General features: G+C 35.2%; 1 protein-coding gene across 1 annotated transcript; it reads right to left on the bottom strand.

The window, feature by feature from the left end:
* Window positions 1–7,459: 7,459 nt before the first annotated feature.
* Window positions 7,460–11,901, bottom strand: LOC145765363 (protein TEX261-like). The gene is made up of 6 exons (XM_082577172.1): window positions 11,736–11,901; window positions 11,093–11,172; window positions 10,453–10,606; window positions 9,537–9,604; window positions 9,015–9,132; window positions 7,460–8,239 (listed from the first exon to the last, which is right to left on the bottom strand). Exons 1-6 carry the CDS (start codon window positions 11,803–11,805, stop codon window positions 8,130–8,132), a joined length of 600 nt encoding a protein of 199 aa, XP_082433298.1. The 5' UTR covers window positions 11,806–11,901; the 3' UTR covers window positions 7,460–8,129.
* Window positions 11,902–19,983: the final 8,082 nt, after the last annotated feature.

The following is a 19,983-nucleotide window of genomic DNA, read 5'->3' as shown; positions in this document are numbered from 1 at the left end:
TAAACAAGATTATATAAAACTAAAATTGTACCAGTTCAACATGATTATGCATAACTATCACTGCTTGCTTATGTCATAAATTGACAAGACGTCAGAAAAATGCATGGAATACCTTCTGCGTAATGACTGTAGGTCTAACCTAACCTGTTCAATCAATTGCTTATTAAAACATACACACCCAAATATTCACACTAAAGCACCCAGACTAACACTGAAATTAAAACATTGAAATAAACTGAAATATTCACTCACACTGCAATATCTGCGTTAAACATAAACACTGAAATATTCACAACAAAACACACATAGGCCTACAGCCCTCCAAATCTCTGGCAAACATTTCCGCCACATTCAGCTACGCAGGCCTTGCCGGTAGACATGGCCGCTGGTCTTTGTCATGATTACGTTTAGACTTCCAACAGGATTACAATTATATTATTTTATATACAATATTTAATACAAAATCGACCTCAGCACGCAAATTTAAACATTTTGTGTGCCCTGAACTCAGAATAATTGAAAATTCTGTAGTTTTAAAAAAGGGTAGGCCTGTAGGCTACCCACGAAGGGGCGCAATCGAGATACGGAGCTAATATAAAATAATATTTTATGCAAAATCGTTGAAATCAACCTTTTAAGGCGAGATATATGCTGATTTGTAAAAATTGTGACAACACGCCCCACTTTGCACTTATTAACGGCTGTCATCTTATTAACTGTACTTAAGTCGGCCTATAAACTGACTGATTTTATTAAAGTAGCCTACTAAGATGTAAATTATGATTAGGCCTGCTTTTAGTGTTTTTGCTTTGTCCTTTATGCGAGCAGTCAACAGTTGTTGTTTTTCCTCATACTACTTTTGTAGAGCATGATACTTTTGATGTTTGAATAAAACCACAGGGATTCACCTTTTTGTTTTTATTTTCACGGAACTAAAGCTTGTCTTGTTTTCAACGTAATGCTGATGCTTTACATTTGTCACATTAAAAACATGGGAAGCAGCTGACTCGATGACTAATATAGTCTTTCGCTGCTTCCTGTCTGTTGTTGAATACATATATATGTTTGTACCGTATACTATTTTTCGCAACAGACAAAATAAAAGGTTCCTCTCTCTCTCTTCTTTTAACTATTTGTAAGAGAATTTTGCTTGAATTGAATTACTACGTCATCGTGCGTGATCTTTTGTTCCCGTGAAATTTTTAACATTTGCCGGTCGGCCTATGTCTATAGAGCTCGATCGCATCGATCCGTTTCTCTATTTGTATTTATATTATCTTTTTATTAGCATAACACAGAAAAAGACTTTCATACGTTAAGAACCTAGGCTATAGGCCTACTGGACTGTACAGTAGCCTATTAGGTAGGCCTACGATAACTGGTAGTTTAGTATCTAACCTTTATATTTACAAAGTTTGTCATCTTATATCGCTCAAACAAGCATTTGCATATCAATGATTTTCATCCATTTTGCAATCAGTTTACTGTCCTAATAGGCTATGCTAATGTTTAGGTGGCAAATATTATTTTTCTACTGTGGCGCCATTATAAAATCTTACTTGGGTTTTTATTTAATCATAATAACGCCCATGGTTTTATGCTCTAATCTTTATTTGTCTAATGTCTATCTCATTAAAGTTATTGAAACTGAACAAGAAACGTGAGATTGTATAGATAAAACTTGAAAATATGTTGTAATTTTGTGTCTCAAAACAAGAATATTACAAACTAACTTATCTTTTGTGGTGGCGTGTGTCTCTTGTAGAAGAATAGCCGTTACTTGGTTGGCCTTCACTATTTGTTCTAAGATGTCGATTTTAGACTTGGTCAGGCCTTCCACATTCAACTGCAGCAAGGTGATGCCTTCCCATACGACAACCGAAGTTGCCCGCCCTGAACAGCTATTAGACATGAAGGGCGCATGCTCTGGGTCGACATCACTCTGTACAGGATGGAGCTCTGTGAGCTACAATTGCTGTCTTGATTTGTTGTCATTCGCTTGATTGCAAGAATCAATTACCAGGGCTCACCACTAGGAGGTTGACAACTTGAGCCCCATTTATCTTTATCTTTTGTAAATTTATCCCAGTTATCTTTTGTCAATGGGCTAAAATCAAAAGCCTACTCAAACAAGACAATCGATTCTTCTGATACGTTCTCTACGCTATAAATAGGATGAGACTTCGATGTTTCGTTATTCGGCTAGATTACAATAGCCTACTGTAGATGGCGTTCATGACGTCGGTGAATTTTAGTACGGTAATAGAAAACTTTCCCTAGCCAACGACGACAAACTCCTGTTACGATCGTGCCAACATTGAAACTGATCTTCGGTCTCAAGCACGTTATAACGTTCGCGTTTTGTCGCTTCCACTTTTTTCTAGACCTCCGTTACATTAGTCATATGTGTTGTTTTCGTTGTGCTGGTCAAAAAAACGCAACTGAGAAGCGAAATTGTAAGAACAGCACATTTTCAAAAGCTTCATACAAATAACAACTAAACAGTGTCAGTGTGGCCTATGAACTGTGGTGTCGTGTGTGGGCTTCCAATTTGGAAGAAAACGAGACACTTTTCGAGGAGTAAACTTCCCTCTCTATGGGTGGCTTATCTTTAGTAGTGCCGCTACACCTTTTTAAACAAACCTTCTTCTCATTGGTCATGTTATACCTTAGGTATGCTAATCACAAAAACCGCGAGTCTTGCATGCCAGAAGTTGGCAAGTCATGACAATCAAGCCACGCTACCAGCAGAAGCTTGTTCGGGTCTAGAAAACTTTAGGGCTAACAAAATTCTTTCATTGCATGCAATTGGTTGCGAATATTGCTTGGTGTAATATTTAGCCAAAAGGTTTACAGTACTGTATAATATGCGAAGTAATCAAATTGAGGCCAAAAGGCTATCTAACTTTTCGTATTTAAGCTAGTTTCTAAGTTGACATGGCATGACCAGAGGTGAATGCATTGACCTAGGTCCTAGAATAATTTAATTTAAGAAACGATAAAAGAGCACCATTCGTAACACAAAACAACAAAATGGACAAAGTACATTTGGGAGCATTGCACCGACAATGCATAATAAAATTGATAACATTGATAAAAATAAGCAAGTACCATATAAGCTAGAACCAGCTATGAATAAACAAATTGTAATGCACAACAAAACCAACGCGTCGGGACATGTAAGGAAGGAAGATAATGCTGAGATAATGTTAAATAAAATGTAGGCAGTTAGCCCACAGTAACCAACCAGCAGCTGCTTAATATACCAATAAGGTCTAATGCAGGGGTGTGCAACCTTTATTACAGGAGGGCCAGATATGAATAACTGGGTGAAACCGCGGGCCGCACGTTTATTTAACATGATTTTTAGTAGTTGCAGGCACAAAAGAGTATTTTTTTTGTTATTCATATTATTCTTATATTAGGGGTTATCTCCTTCCAGAAATAATAAGTTAGGACGCATACATTTCTGAAGAAAACTGCTATTCAAATTTATTGTCACACCGTCTTTAAACGACCTCAGTGAGAAGTTTGCAGCTGGCTTCTTTTCCCGACGGCTTTTTCCAAATTTACTTTAATGGATACTATACTTTACTTTAATACTTTACATTAATGATCGCAATTCGAAGTCCATTTTCCAAGTGTTCGTCTGTCAGAACCGATCAATAGGGAGATTTCATGACGCCCGTTTTAGAAAAAAATGTTCGCACAAATACGTTGAGCCAAAAAGTGCCATTTTTGAAGCCATGGATTTTTCAAATGTGGAAAGTCATCTTAGTTGAAATGCTTTCGGTAAAAATCGCCAAGATTCATTTCTAAATACTTTGCTTTCAAATCCGTTTTCTCTTGAAGATCAATCAGTTCAAGTTATATCTTCTGGTGATTTGTTAATGTCTGTGTTGAATGGCGAAGCGAATATACCAAACAAATGTTCATGAGATTTGAAGTCCTTGAAACGAGCCAAAAATTCATACAACAATTTTTCAAGTTGGTCAGCAAATTCAGTTTTCTTCTCAGGATGCATTCCATAGTCTCTTAAAGTTGGAAAGTGGAAAAGATTTCCTGTCTGTACGTGAGCTTTCCAAAGTCGTACTTTGTTCATAATGCCTTTTATGTGACCATACATTTTTACGTTACAAATAATTAAATACAATGGATTAGCGGTGGCCGGTGGGAGACTTCTAAAATGGTTAACAGAAGATGCGAAATCTGCAATAATCCACTCCACAATGAATTGTTCACATGTACCAGACTAAACTAAATTATAAACACGTTTCGCGGGCCGCACACAATTCAAAATTGGCACATCTTCGCGGGCCGCATTTGGCCGCGGGCCGCACGTTGCACACCCCTGGTCTAATGCACCTACAAGCAAAGGAAAAATTGTGATCAAGCTGAAATGTTTAAAATCTAGGTAAAAGATACGATGGCGTGCGGTAGCGTCTGATGATATAGATATAGGGATAAACTGAACATGCCGTGCTGAAACTGCGCAGTAGAGAAACAGTTAAATAACTACAATGTACAACGTTGGCAGAGATGGGCGTGATCTTGATCTTCAAGATCACTTTTTTTTTGGTAATCTTGATCTAAGATCACTTTTTTTGTGTGATCTTGAAGAATAATAAGATCAAGATCACTTTAAAATTGAAGTTTACTTACTAGATAGAGGCATTTTTTAGAACTCGTACTGCAAAAAGTAGTTAGTAGCAACTACTAACATAAGCCACTGTTAATATGATATATGTCCAACAAAAGACGATTTAAACTAAAGTCTCCATCTCATCTGGTCAGTGTTGCCATTTCAAAATTGAAAAAGTTTTCTGTGTTGGTCATAATTAGAGATGTAAATGCAAAAAAAAGAACCGTTTTTTTTTTCAAAAAAAAACTTGGGCCAAAAGAACACGCGTTTTTTGTTTTTTTTATATTTTTCTGAAAAAGTTGCAATTTTTTTACAATTTGCAGCTTAGTTTTACTATAGTGCTCTTGAAAAACATTAAACTAGTAAAAATGGTTTTATGGTTGTGCTGAAATTCCTAAGTGTTTGTGCTAGGCAGCAGAAATAGCTTTTTACATAGTCCTACGTTGTTCCGCTTTCTTCTTCATTCTCAGGCATGTTTGTGGTAGTAGACCTGACAAACATTGAATTAATGCAATTTGATACATGACATAATGTAGATGAGTTAATTTCTTTTTCCTTTTATGGAAGTTAGCCTACGATGTTAGTATACCGGGACTGGTTATTCTTGTACACACTCAATGGGTTGACGAAATTTTGGCAAAAACAAGATGGCAGTATTCAGAACACACATTACCTTGTTTGTGGTAATTTACTAATGCAAGCTATTGCCAATAGCTTGTTTAAACATGTTTTTTAACTGATAGCTTAACAACGATGTATATGCTTTATAAATGTTGAAACAGAAGTATTCTTTTCGTGTGTTGTAACTTGTAAGGTCTTAGACACTTTGTCATTGATGCTTCTTGCAGATCATTTGTGAAATAATGCACGAGATCTTATCACTGATATTTTTAGCTGTCAAAAGTAAATGCATTTGTCAGAAAAGGTTTAGGTTGATGTTCCTATCAAATGCCCACCACCCATGTTGACTATTGCTAGTAACTACCAACCCTGAATGAAGAAATTTTCCCTTCAAAGTGGACTTTTTCAGCACTGCCCAGTGTTCACGTAGTGAATAAATGCTTCATAACACTTTTCCTGACAAGTATAAAGTTTTACGCATATTCCCGTAATGCAGGATAAAAATACAAAACAAACATCAAAGATGAAAACTTATTTTATTTGGGAACTAGGCCTAGCCTATTACTTTTTGAGATAAAAATAAATTGACCTCTTGTCGTTACGCACCAATAAAACCATGATGCGCAACTTAAAAAAAAAATTTTTATTGGGTAGAGGAAAGATTGACGAAAAGTTTGGCAAAAACAGAAAAGTTCTAAAGTCTCAAAGTCTTGCAAACTGGTTCAAATTGGATGAATTAAGCACAACCATACTTCTTTTAAACATGTCTATGACAGCACAATGGTGTGATTAAGGGAAAACAAACATGACTATGATATCACAAAGGAGTATTGAACCTCTTCAGGGAAAATAAAAAAACATCAAAATGTTTCCACCTTTCACCACATTTAAATTTGATTTGGGCTAAAAGTTGGGACTTTAGCACTACACTGCTTTTGCCAAAGTTTTCATCAATATTTTCTCTACCCAATTAAAAAAAAATGTTTTTTGAAGTTACGCATCATGGTTTTATCGGTGCGTAACGACAAGAGGTTAATTTCTTTTTATCTCAAAAAGTAGTAGCCAAAACTTGTTTTAATGTTCATAAACAGAAAGCTCAGCCAGAAAACATGGGGGTAAAGCTAAAGATTATCCAAATATGTTGAGCGGTTCTTGAGATATTGCCGTTTTTCTATTGCTCCTTATCTATGAAGCCGCCTAGTGGCTAAGGTTATTTCACTTATAACTCGAGAACCGCTTGTGTGGTTTTCATCAAGTTTGCACCAAATGAACATCAACTGGAACAACCTCTAGACGTTGTACTGGAAAAGATGTGGTGTGCTGGTCAAAAGTGCCTTTGTGAAGCAGAGAAACAGGACACTGACCACCTGGTCCTAACATGCCCATTAACCAAAATCCAAGGTGGCTTCGAAACTGTACACGAGTGTGGTACTGCATTTAACAACTGGCTGGACCAAATTACAGACAATACTTGACCATAGGAGTGACAGGACACTGTTACTACTATTTGAAACGATGAGAAATTCTTATAGCTCGTGTAATGAGACTTGAGATCTACAAAATTGCAATGAAACAATATACCAGACATATAGTCTGATTTGAAATAAGTTATACGAGTTATGAGACTGTTTGTTTGTTGAGACGCTATTGCAATGAGTTTACCCTAATTGCTGCATATTGTGACATTTAATGTCAACATAGGTAAAAAAAACAAAAAAAACGAATAAAAAACAAAAAAAACGATAAAAAACAAAAAAAACGAGCTCTTTTTTTTTTAAAAAAAAAACGTTTTTTTTACATCTCTAGTCATAATAAAGAAGTCAACTTCCGTGTACTTTATGTTGACGCATAATAAAAAATGATTTAACTTTGTTCACAATTTCCATGCGTGAGTTTTAAAGAAATATTTGCTTTCTTTGACCCAATTTTAGATGTTTCAAAAGTCTAGAATGGCGGTGTTAAAAAATCTGGACTCTAGCCGACTTTGGTCATGTAAACTGGTTTATTGCAGCAAATCAACCAGACCAAGACTTGTTTAGGGTCTGAGTATGGAGCGGTTTGTCTGACCGCAAACCTCTAAACTTTTTTGATAGCAGACAACAGTATCAAGGTTGCCAGATGGGTAAATGGTTCAATAAACATTGACATAATAGGGTGAAAGTTAAAACTACTTAGTAACACGAATAAAAACTCTCACATGAACCAGACAAAAATTTGGTAAAAAATGATACAGTTCAAAGTTTATTTTTATTTCTTTATTATAAATAAAAAGTATAAAACTAATGGCAAATTTTGCGACTTTTTCAGAACTACTGTAATTAACCTCGGCCTTGGGTGTGACGTTGCGATTCTACGCAAACTACGTCAACAATTTTATTGATAGGCCTAATAGCAACAGTCACTAACTTATTATAACTCTTAGGCCAGCGATCGAGTAGTTAAAAGTAAAAGTTAGCAATGCCAATACCAATTATATACCTTTACCCAGGTTGCTCATAGTAACTATTTTTTGCAACATCATTGATCAAAACCTTCATTTTTTTTCAAGTACCGGTACACAAAAAGTGATCTTGAAAGTGATCTTGATCTTCAAGATCACGATCTTGATCTTCCAGATCACGATCTTGATCTTCAAGATCACATAGTTTGGTGATCTTGATCTTCAAGATCACCAGTACTGGTGATCTTGCCCATCTCTGAACGTTGGTACATTTTCTAAAAGTCTAAAGGACATACTCTAAAGACATGAATACTGTTAATTGGATTAATAAGTTTTATATAATTAACAACAATGACGAGAACGAAACATTGGACAGAAGAATATCGTTCTTGAAGCAATCGACATCACTCATGCTGATGAACGTGACTAAAACCTTTTTGATCTTGATGGAATGATGATATCTCTGCAACTTTCAAACAGGGCAAGCAGTGCAGAGCGCTTCTTTTTGCCTTTTGTCATATAATGGGATAACACGTCTAAAAAACAAAAACCATGTTCAATCAAAATTTCAACATTCAAGATTGAAACACTAGAACGTTTATTGTACACGAATTAGTTCGAATGGTATATATATAATACATAAAGAGGCAAGAGCTTTGTTCGTGAGTTTGTCTTAGTGAATCATAGGCATACGAAGCCGAGTAACGTAATCAGATTTAACATATCTAAGTTTATTATAGCAAAATTTACAGAAAAAAAGCTACATCGAAACAAAATTCGAACGTTTTCGACATCACATGAAGTCTTGAGACATAACATACAGTACTTTTACGTCTAACAAAATATAATGGTTTAATATTAAATTTATCAACAGAAAAAAAAAAAACTGCACAGTGCTTCTAAGTACTGACTAGCTCAACATTCAACAATAAACGAGAGAATTTCAAAAGTAACTCCATTAAGCGGCGTTACTGTGCACGACTAGCACTGCGCAGTTTTAGTTTTTTCGTTTTGATAAATTTAATATTTAAGCATTGTATTTTGCTTAAATGTAGATAAAATTACTGGATGTTAGTCCTAAAGAGGACATCACGTGATGTCACGTGTTGCCACCAGTAAAACCAGAAACTGAAATCATTACAGCGACTGTTCGCAATGAAAGTGTTTTATCGATTTAAAAGAATAAGCTTCCAGAGGTTGTAAAAGAAAATATTGTTGCTTGCTTAAAATTCGCTACGTATATTCCTCATTCCAAAGTGCATCAACCATTGAGTGCAAAGACACTCACGCCACTCAGGTGATGCAAAATACCTTGGTTATGATATAACTGCGGTTGCATTGTGGATGGTAAAACGTTGTCACTAGCGGAGAGAGAAATGAAGAATGTGAATGGTATCGTCCACAAACATAATGTAAAAAATGCAAGAACCTGAAACGACAAAATGTAACACTTTAAAATGCTGCAGCTTGCATCAAATGATTAGAAAATTTCTTAGTTGAAGTGGCTGTGCACTGAATTTTGAACATAATCTTTTTTATTCCGAATCGTTCGGTTCTGCTTTTCTAAGGGTTCATAAAATTTTTTCTTCAATTGTGAACAAAACGATGACGAATTAATAAACTAAATAGAACAAAACGATAGCATCACCAATAACTTGTTTCATAATGCAGCATACAACGTCCTGCATTCTTTCCTAATCCAAAAGTGGATGAGTGCAGTGCGCTCATTTAAGGTAGTGGGTGCCGGTTTTGCTTAAATGGTTAAGTCACAAAGTCGAAGCGAAATGTTAATCACAAGAACTAATTTCGATATCATGAGGGGAACCAACATACCTCGGAAAATGAATACAAGACGTCCCGAAAGTATTGAAAAGCCAAATAGTGGTTGATGAACACAAAAACTAAAATGCATATGATAAAAGTTTAATTGAGTTTCGATGCTGAACACTGAACAGTGAACACACACTCTAAATCTTAAAGCAGAAAGAAATTTAAGCAACAAATCCAATAATGATTCATCGGTTATTTTAGAAACTTGTCAAAATTATTATACTGTATCATATACATTAAATCAGGACTTTTTAAACTTTTTTATCGTGTGACCCCATTTCTATACGATTCCCTGGTGGGCAGTGTAAGGTACTCACTGTAGAGGAATGGCCCGTTTCGGTGAGTCCGATTGGTGAGTCTGATCCCTATTCGGTGATCTTTTCAATTTTTTTAAAATTATTGGGTACCGTAGCCTAATTATCATTGCCGTTTTAGGGTTAGGGGTTAGAGGTTAGGAACTCACCGAATCGGACTCACCGAATAGTAGCAGACCCCACTGTAGAGCCACTTTTGTTTGGTAACTCTAAGATTACGATTTGTGAAATTCCGTTTGGAGTTGGCACCAATAGTTTGGAAAGCTCTGCTGCGCTAAATCATTACATGGGTGATAATGTTCTCCAACTTGACAGCAAAGCAAAAAGACCCATCACTTCAATGAATTTCTTTTGGGATTTCATTAAACAATTTTATCAAGTACCGTACGGTATTGAAAAGCAAAATTTAAGGAGGAATCGTTGATGAATACACAAAGAGGGACATGTTTTTCCTGATATTAAAGAAAATTAAGTTTTTGGTACATTGCCCTCCTATAAATAGAAAGTTTCCCAGACAGCATGAATCAATTGCTTTTTTTACATTGATTTAACGTCTCAATGTAAAAAAATGATTGATTTGCTGTTTGGGTTGATTTTGTACTTACCAACAGTAAGCAAAAAAGCAGGAGACGTAACTTCAATGAATGGAAACTTTTGTAGCAAAGCAAACTCTACAAGATTTGTCAAAAGCCCAACTCCAATGAGCATGGAGGGAAAGCCTTCAATCCACCACAATCCAATATATATTCCACATGAACACTGAAAAATTAGTCGATTTATCAATCGCAAATGAAGACAAATTGTTGAATTAGGTATTTTAAAAATCATTGACTGAGATATGATAATGATTAATTGAATAAGATACCGAAGAAGCCATCATCACGGCGGTAACAGCTTTATTAATGAAATGTATATTTATACCAGTTTTCAAACCTGGCTTATTTGATTTACTTGTTATGCCCAATCATTCAGTTTCATCCTAAATAAAGAAAGGCCTACTTGTGCGACTTAAAATTATCTCTACCATAAAGAAACAATAGCCTAACAAAAGTTAAGAGACATCAGCGCCTACTTCAGCACATATAATTATGACTTTGTTATCGCAACACCTGATAAGTTGCGGTCCAACACACCAGAAAAATCTGCAGTCATACATCACCTGTTTGCTGATAAGCTCCTCCAAATGCTTAAGCAATTGTTATTAAGACAACTTGATTTGCAATCATACACTCGTTTAATACTTACAAAAAGGGTGTATCTCAAAATTTTCTTTGTTATGACAGTATATTCTTCAATAATTTCAGCCAAATAATACAGTGCAGCAACTGAAAAGTATGTTTCTTTGAACAACACACAAATTTATATATATACATAACAAAAAATACTTGAAATTTAAAGTACGATAATTCGATTATGGACTTTTAACATCTTGTAATAGAACAAAAATTTGTGTCTTAGATTTATGTTCAATTACAGTGCTGTATTTAAAATTTGTTTGATGGGACTGTTTGAAGCAAATTGATTCAATAAAGAATTTCAATTCGGCAAAAAATTATGATGGTAGTTGACATGATCTTACGGCATATATATTCAAAAAAGTTAGTGTAGTTTCAGTTGTAGGTTAGTTCTTTTGTTTGTTAGTACAAGCTTGTATTTTCTAGTTTCAAATATGTATTCGAACTCTGCCTCCAGATGAATCATTAGCTAATCCATTCAGCTTTATCATTTGACAGCATATCAATTGTACACATTTTGTACAAATAATGGCATAATCTATCACAATGTCAACTTTTACAAACTTGCAAATTGTAAAAAAAGGCATCAGTAATAAAATACAAGGCTGTACATCATGCGGTTTGCCTTGAGCATTTAAGCTTGACTGACTCACCCATCGCTGATGTGACAAATAGCAACTGCACTCCCAATGAGACCCATGAAAGCACATATAAAAACCACATGTTACTGTTGATTCCCAATAGAACAAGTTTACATTGACAAATCTTATCTCGCAAAAATTCTGCACGGCTCTATCTTAAAGATTATAAATGCAACGATTAAAATCTGCAAAAATTGAAAAGATAAAAAATATATATACATCTGAATTACCGTAATAAAATCTTCAGCTTGATTATTGATCAAAATTGCTAAATTTATGCATCAAGATAAAAAATCAGACTTGAAAACAAAAAATTCTGGCACTGGTTAATTGCAAAAAACAGGGAATGGGATGGAAGACATATTGGCGACAGAAGATGGAATAGAAGATTTGGATGATGGGATAGGGTGCAACCTAGTTTGTACCCTGAGCAGTTTGTACCCTCAGTTCGTATCCTGAAAAGATCGAGGGAAAAAATTAAAAAAGCCGAAGTCGCTGATCGGAGTTTCCACAAACAACTCGAGGGTTAGCGGAAACTGCAGAAAAATATTTGCGGAAACTGCGATCAACGAGGGTTAGGGTTAGAGAGCATAGATTACTCGATGGTTAGGGTAAGCTGAAACTGCGGAAAAATGTTAGCGGAAACTGCAATCAGCGAGGGTTAGGGTTAGAACCAGAGATATGGTTAGAGCATAGATTACTCTATGGTTAGAGTTAGGGTAAAGGTTAGTGGAAACTGTGGAAAAATGTTTGCGGAAACTACGATCAGTGACTTCCGCTTTTTTTTAATTTTTTCTCTTGATCTTTTCAGGGTACAAACTGAGGGTACAAACTGTTCAGAGTACAAACTAGGTTGCATGTTTGCATCCGATGGGATAAAAGACAATCTTCCATCATACTATCATCAACATTCCAACACAGTTTTAAAATATAAAAAATTGCAAAAATAAATTTAGTAAAGTTTCTGTGATTACATTTCTTAAACTGAAATTCGTCGATTCGTATTGAAACAACACAACTGTTGCTCCAGAAGTCGACATTCACAGTGAAACAAATATTATTATGAGTAACCCTGTTCCACTTCAGTCATATGAATGCACCACATTGCTCTTGAATCATTCTATTTGTATGAAAACATGAACAACCAATCAAAGCAGTACTACTAGTCTATGGGGTGTGCAAACCTTGCGATCGCACAGGGCCCACAAATTACTCAGAAAATATGTTAATTTATACTTTTCTTTGTATTTTATAAATGAATCTTTTTTAATCATTTTGTAAACTACTTTTACAAAAAGTGTGAATCTGTCGAGTGGTGAAATACTTTTATTATAAAATTTCTGACACAGTTTAGTTTGTTTTGATTTCTGATCATCACAATGAAAAAACAATATCATATATGCCAAACATAGCAGAGGTCTGGAAAGAGGTAGAAGCGACAAAACGCAGATGTTATAACGTGCATGATACCAAAGCAGAACAATCAATTTGAAATATGGCACGGTGGCAACACCTTAATAAAATTTTATAAATTTATTGGGAAAAAAGAGAGAAAAAAGTATTATAGACTAGAAAAAACTAGAGCAATAGCAAACCACAGCAACTAGCATTTAGAATAGCCTGCTCTTAATATGCTACGAGACGCAATCTTTGCGTGACTTTTACGAACAACGTCTCTGTTGGCATACTTCACAGGATAGATCGGTCAAATATATTGCATACAATGTAGTGAATTGCATTTATAATAGCCTGATTAACGTTGCATTTGTGGCATATCCTGGTTGGTTGAGTAAGGAAAGTAATAAAACTCGTAGGGGATTAGAGTGTGCCGAAGGCACGTGTTTGCCAAGGGGTCTGGGGCTGGGTTTTTTTTTCGGTCATTTATCGGTCATTGACCAATTTTTTAGCTAATTGTCCGAAAAAAATATAGTCAATTTGGTCTAAATGTCCGAAAAAATATATAGGCTAGTCAATTGATATATGGTCAATTGATGTTTGGTCATATATAGTCAATTGACTATATATGACCAAACATGACCGAAATAAATAAAATTGACCGAATTTTTTCAAGTCATTTGGGACTAATGACCGAAAAGTCTCAGTAAAAAAAAAACCAGGTCTGGGGGCATGTCCCCCGGAAAATTTTGCAAAATTACACTCAAATAATGGATTATAGTGCCTTCTGGAAATATTTGTGTGAAATTTATTAGAAGATAAACAGCTATTAGCTTATTAAAGGTAGCTCTTACACACAAATGGGCAAAAAATGCGGCTAAAAATACCGTAGGTGTTGTATTTCCAGACGTTTAATATAAAATAAGCAATAATAATAGTAGCCAACTACAAGTGAGAAAACCATTTACCTCTTGTACTTACTGATTCAGTGTAATAATAATAATGTTATGGTTTTATTTATTGTCGCTCTACAACAGCTAAGGTCTTTTAGTGACAGGGCTCATTTTTAATTTGTATAATATCAGGTTTACGATGTTATCACATTATTACCCGACTCATTCTCACTGCGCTATGCAGAATAGAACACAATCGGTACCGTTTTTAAAGTCTTCGGTTTGACCCGACCTGGAATGTAGTAAGGCAGGTCACAAGTTACATAAAATCAACGTAAATAAAATGACGACTATAACAGAACACCAAAAACTCAGCTACCTAGGTATACTGCTGTAGTAGCTTAAACCAGAATTCATTTCAGTCTAGCCTAGCTCTAGACCTCACATATCCTGTCTTATGCCAAAGTCTATCCAGCCAGGATAACAGTGTAAAGCCAATATTTGGCTCAAACTATTGCTTACTATGCCGATATGCGATATTATAACCATAACAGCGCCTTAGATTTTCTCTTTAGGCCAAGGTTGCCAACCTTTGAAAATGTTTCCAGCCCAAACTGATGACTGAACCAGCTCAAAACCAGCCCAAACGCTTTTTGAAACCAGCCCAATTTCCAATATGCTTCACACTTTCAAAATATTTTTGCCAGACTCAATTCAGTCATATATACTGATGTCTAACCTAAATAGATCTTATAATTTTATGCTGAATTTAGCATGTAGCCTACCTGCAAAAAAAAAACAATCAATGTGTAATATTTGAGATAATTACATTGCAAACAAAATACCGTAACAAATATGTAACTTCACTAAACACAGGTCAGCACAGCAGGCCTAGTATGTCCAATTTTTGACCAATTACAAATTACCTACTGTACACGTTTATGATCATACATATTCACGTCAAACTTATCTAACAATTTCAGAGATGACCATATTTTGCCCACTTTCCCATGGAAAACAATGCCTTGCTATGAATACAACAGCGTTAAGTAAAGCTTTGCAAGCCTACTGAACTTTTATGTAAACTTTCTTAATGAAAATAGAAAAATAATAAAACATTAATTTATACATCTAACAAGCACAAAATAAACTTGCTCCGATAGCTCAGTTGGTTAGCGCGTCCGCGTGACATCTGGAACGAAGAAACTTCAAAATCAAGCGGCACTGGTTCGACTCTCGGTGTGTGCGCTTGAGCAACGCACGTTAAGGATTGTTCTCCATTCAGCGGCCTCTAATGGATGGAATAATTCCCTGGAAACAACACTTCAACAATCGGAAACTTCACTCGTGTCAACCTCGGTGCGTCAGTGATTCAAAGCCTTTACAAGTATGCAAAACTGCCAGGGTTAAGCTGTGCGAGAAGCTTTCCCAGTCCGAGGATAAAAATTCAATCAATCAATTCTTTATGAGACCAATCTAATGGCTGACATGACAGTACTAGAGCAGCAACTTACTGCATTCTATACAACCTACCTCAACCTAACTACAGTAGGCCTACATTAGAATTTCAATTTCATTCTCTCTTTTTAAGAAGTTTTAGCAATCTCATGTTGTTTTGAGACACATTATTCAAACCAGCTTAAAAAATCGCAACACGCCACCTTCAAAAAAAATTCCGCAACTCAGGACGAAAGCCAGCTCAATTGGGCAGAGATGCCAGCGACAGATTTCCAATAAACTTAGATTGTGAGCTGAAAAAAACCCAGATGAGGTAAAAAAAACCCAGGTCCAGAAAATATGTAGTAAAGCGGTTAAAAAAGCCTGATGTGCTTTTAGCACCACTTGCGTTTCATTATTTCATATCTATTTTTTGCAATCGCACTATCAGGAAATGCTTTCCTATAAACATCAACAAGATGATTAATGTGAGTGAATGGTACATGATGCTCAGAAAAATAACCTGCAAGCAATGCTTCTGCTTTAGCAATTTGATCTGACTGGGTGGCTAAATTTTGTGTTAAAAAGGTACCGTATTGATTTTCACATGAGACTTAGCAGCACTGTAGTTTTGTTTGTGTTTTTCAGTCTTGCTGTGAGCTAACAACATTGATTTATTAGCATTTTTCAGTATGGCTTTGCAATATTTACAATAACTGTTGTTTTTATTGGAAGCATCTTCTTTCATTTGCAACCAATCTTTGAATTCAGGAACTTTTAGCCAGTCCTTTTCGAATGATTGTCCATACCACAATTTTTGCTTCGTTTTGGGTTTTTTATTTTTATCACTCGTTTTTGTAAGAATACCGTCACTGTAGAAGAGTTCAGTTAAGTTTATAACATTAGATCTACACTAACAGTCGTATTTGAGTCTTATAGCTTAGGCAGCCTAATACCAATACCCCTGAGAAGCGTAATAAATGATGACAAATATATGTATCAATTAAAACCTGCTCACAACAACTCGCTAGACTACTGTATACCAGCTGTACCTCACTGACTACAGTAATTGATGCAAAAAACATTACCTTAAAATCATTTTTGTGTTGCAGTGTGGACCATTTACCGAGGATCCCAGTGCCTTAATACCGTGCAAGCTCTGTACAAAGTTAAAAACAAAAAAAACCTAGATTCACCTAAATTTGAAAAAAAAAAACTTAAAACCCAGATGTGGTCAAAAAACCCAGATCTAGGTGGAAAAACCAAGCTCTGGCATCCTTGCAATTGGGCGTGAAAACCGCAAGGTTGGCGACCCTGCTTTAGGCCTACATAACCGGAAAAATCTAGAACATCACACAACTCAGGCGAAAGAGAAATTGAAAAAAGAAAACTAATCGGGAAAAAATGATGGTTTGCAAAAATGAGAGAACTTGTATACCTGGTGTGGTTATATATTATTTAGGTTATTTAAGTGTAAGGATAGTTTATATTTATAAGTTGAATTAAGATGAAGGCTGTCTAACTGCCTGATGAAATTTCTATCTATCTAATTTATCTAGTTTGGCTATCTGACTCCATGAACTAATTTCCACACAATTAATATTCGAATTATAATTTTAAGTTATCAGAAGGTGTTCGTATAATGTTGTAGGTCTATAACACAATTTGAATTTAAACAGTATTATACAGAATAATGAAATTATAGGATAGTGAAACATTATCACGAGTTATTACATTTTAATTAAACAATCAATCTGCCATTGAACAATTCGCTTTATTGAGCGAACAAGAACAAAAATCAGTTACGTTTAACAAGCAATAAATTGCCGGCATGGTGCTTTAAAAAGTAGGCTACAATACGCTACAGAAAAATTGTTGGAAAACCGACGCGTGAAATCATAAAAGGTGACATGTTTTTACAAAATAATTGTGAGCTCGTGTTTTTTTTTTTTTTTTTTTATTGACGTAGAAATAAAAGTTTTGTAGCATAATGTACTTACCAGAGTCTCCATATTTTGGTTATCTTGTTAAACTTACTTTTACTGTATTTTTAAAAACCTACTTACGTGCGGGGTAACCCATGTGGTTATATATTATTTAGGTTATTTAAGTGTAAGGATAGTTTATATTTATAAGTTGAATTAAGATGAAGGCTGTCTAACTGCCTGATGAAATTTCTATCTATCTAATTTATCTAGTTTGGCTATCTGACTCCATGAACTAATTTCCACACAATTAATATTCGAATTATAATTTTAAGTTATCAGAAGGTGTTCGTATAATGTTGTAGGTCTATAACAACACAATTTGAATTTAAACAGTACAGAATAATGAAATTATAGGATAGTGAAACATTATCACGAGTTATTACATTTTAATTAAACAATCAATTTAATGTTTTTCTGAGAGCTGAACTAACTGAGCTGGTTTGATGTGAGCTAGTCCGATTTGATAGAGCTCTTTGTCTAATTGAGCTGGTTTGATGTGATAGAGCTCGTCCGATTTTATAGAGCTCGTCCGATTCGATAAAGCTGGTCCAATTTGATAGAGCTCTCGTCAAAGGACGAACAAACCATTTTATTGTGTGCGCCCTTTTTTCTATTTTCTTTGGGAGCAGTTGCATGGAAAATTACAGAAACTTTAGTAAAAGGCAGGAAAACTTATATGTTGAAATAATGGATCGCTACACTGGGACTGGTATATAAGTCTCCCCTCACCCCCCTTGGTAACTCATGACAAAGACAGGACTCAATGGACATGGCTTTTTTGCCTTAGTTGTGTGATGTTCTAGGCGTTACCTACATAGCCCACTGGCACCTGGCACAACATCCAACAGAGCAAAGTTGCCAGACTATGAAAAGGTTTTAAAGCCAAAATAATACAAAAAAAGCTAAAACAAGGAAAATATATGGCAAAAAAAAAACAAATAGATATATTTACCTTTTTCTATTAAAAATAATAAAACGTGCATATATTTTATGACTTGTAGCGGATTTTAATAAATTGTAGCAAAACTAATTCTGAAAGTAGCCCGAAAAATAGCAAGTATAAAAGGACTATAGCAGATGAGTTTTAATCCGCCATATTACGAGTATTTAACACGTATAGAACATATACTGCACAATGGTGAATATGGTTTCATCTGGTAAGGTTACGATATTTGAGAAATATTGATTATTATGCAATTTGAAGTGTTAATTAAAACAATCCTAATTCGAGAATTTTGGCCAACCTGGCAACCTTGCGACCGAGGAAGCAATTTCAAAACTGCTTCCACTTATTAGTTAAAAGAGACGTAAATCGAGCAAACTTTGCGCTGTTTTTTATTTCTTTCTCACTTGTTTCTTCTTATAGCAAAAATGAGAGCGAGGGAAGCGATACAAATCTTTGTTTCCGTAAGCTTCCAACTTTTTTTAAATTAAAACCGAGCTGAATTCATAGGGGGACATGAGTTAGAAACTGTTCTAATTCGTATTCAGGTAAAGAAATTACGAAATCGTCTTACTGAAAAATATCTTCTCTTTTTTCAATTTTGACAGGGGAAGCAATGTTTTCCTTGATTCCATTGAGGATACGCTCTCTGCGTTGCATTGTAGCCTACCGTTGTTCCATTGGTTGTAGGCCTACTGTAGGGGAGACCCGGGAGAGTTGAGCCGCAAGGAGGGTTGATCCACCCCCAAAAAATGCAATTTATAGTATTGAAATCTAATATTTGGGTTCCTCTGCGTGACATATGCAACATTACTGCCATTTTGACTCAATCAATTTTGTAGTTATATCTAGTATAGCTTGTTGAAGTAGCACATTGTGAAAATCAAATCTGAAAGTGGATTGCTGAGTTACAAGTCTTTCATCTTATAGCCACAAAGTAACAGCAGATAGTTTTCTTTTAAGATGTGTAATATATTGTCAATGTGATGCCTTTTTATCATGATAAGTATTATCAACTTTGCAGCGCTGTTTTAATAAAACTTTCAAGTTTTACCGAACAAGGTGACATAAGGAGAGTTGAGCCATTGGTGTCTAGGAGAGTTGAGCCATGGCTTTTACGTAGTTTAGGTAGGCAATGGCTCAACTCTCCTCAATACTATTGGTTTACTTATTATCAAAATCAGTTTTTTGTTATTAGATTTATTAAAAGCTTGCAATTGACCAGAATAACGTGAATGATCAAAAGACTTGCTCACAGCAGGGGGCCAGAGGGCAATTGTGAACTCAAAATTTCCCTTTTGAAACGTGTGTGACGTCATGATAATTGGATATTAATGATAACAGTATTTATTATTATTATTGATTCAATTATTTTGCTGTCAAACAATTTCCAAAGGGGCACTTCCTTTTTTACACTAGCCTATCGCTTGGAGTGACCGCAAACGGCTGGAAAAGCGCTTGGGTTGCAATTTGAAATGGGTTAAACTACTTTTTAGACCAAAAAACTATCGGGGCCCGTCATTGATGGCGGATAATGTTACCGCAACACCACCATTTTGAATTAAATAGTGAAAAAAATAAATCTAACAAGTGACATTGTAACA

This window comes from Aplidium turbinatum, chromosome 2 (assembly GCF_918807975.1).
Source record: "Aplidium turbinatum chromosome 2, kaAplTurb1.1, whole genome shotgun sequence".
In the NCBI taxonomy this organism is placed as follows: domain Eukaryota; kingdom Metazoa; phylum Chordata; class Ascidiacea; order Aplousobranchia; family Polyclinidae; genus Aplidium; species Aplidium turbinatum.
The sequence above is the reverse complement of the archived record's forward strand: the minus strand, read 5'-3'. Positions and strand labels throughout refer to the sequence as shown.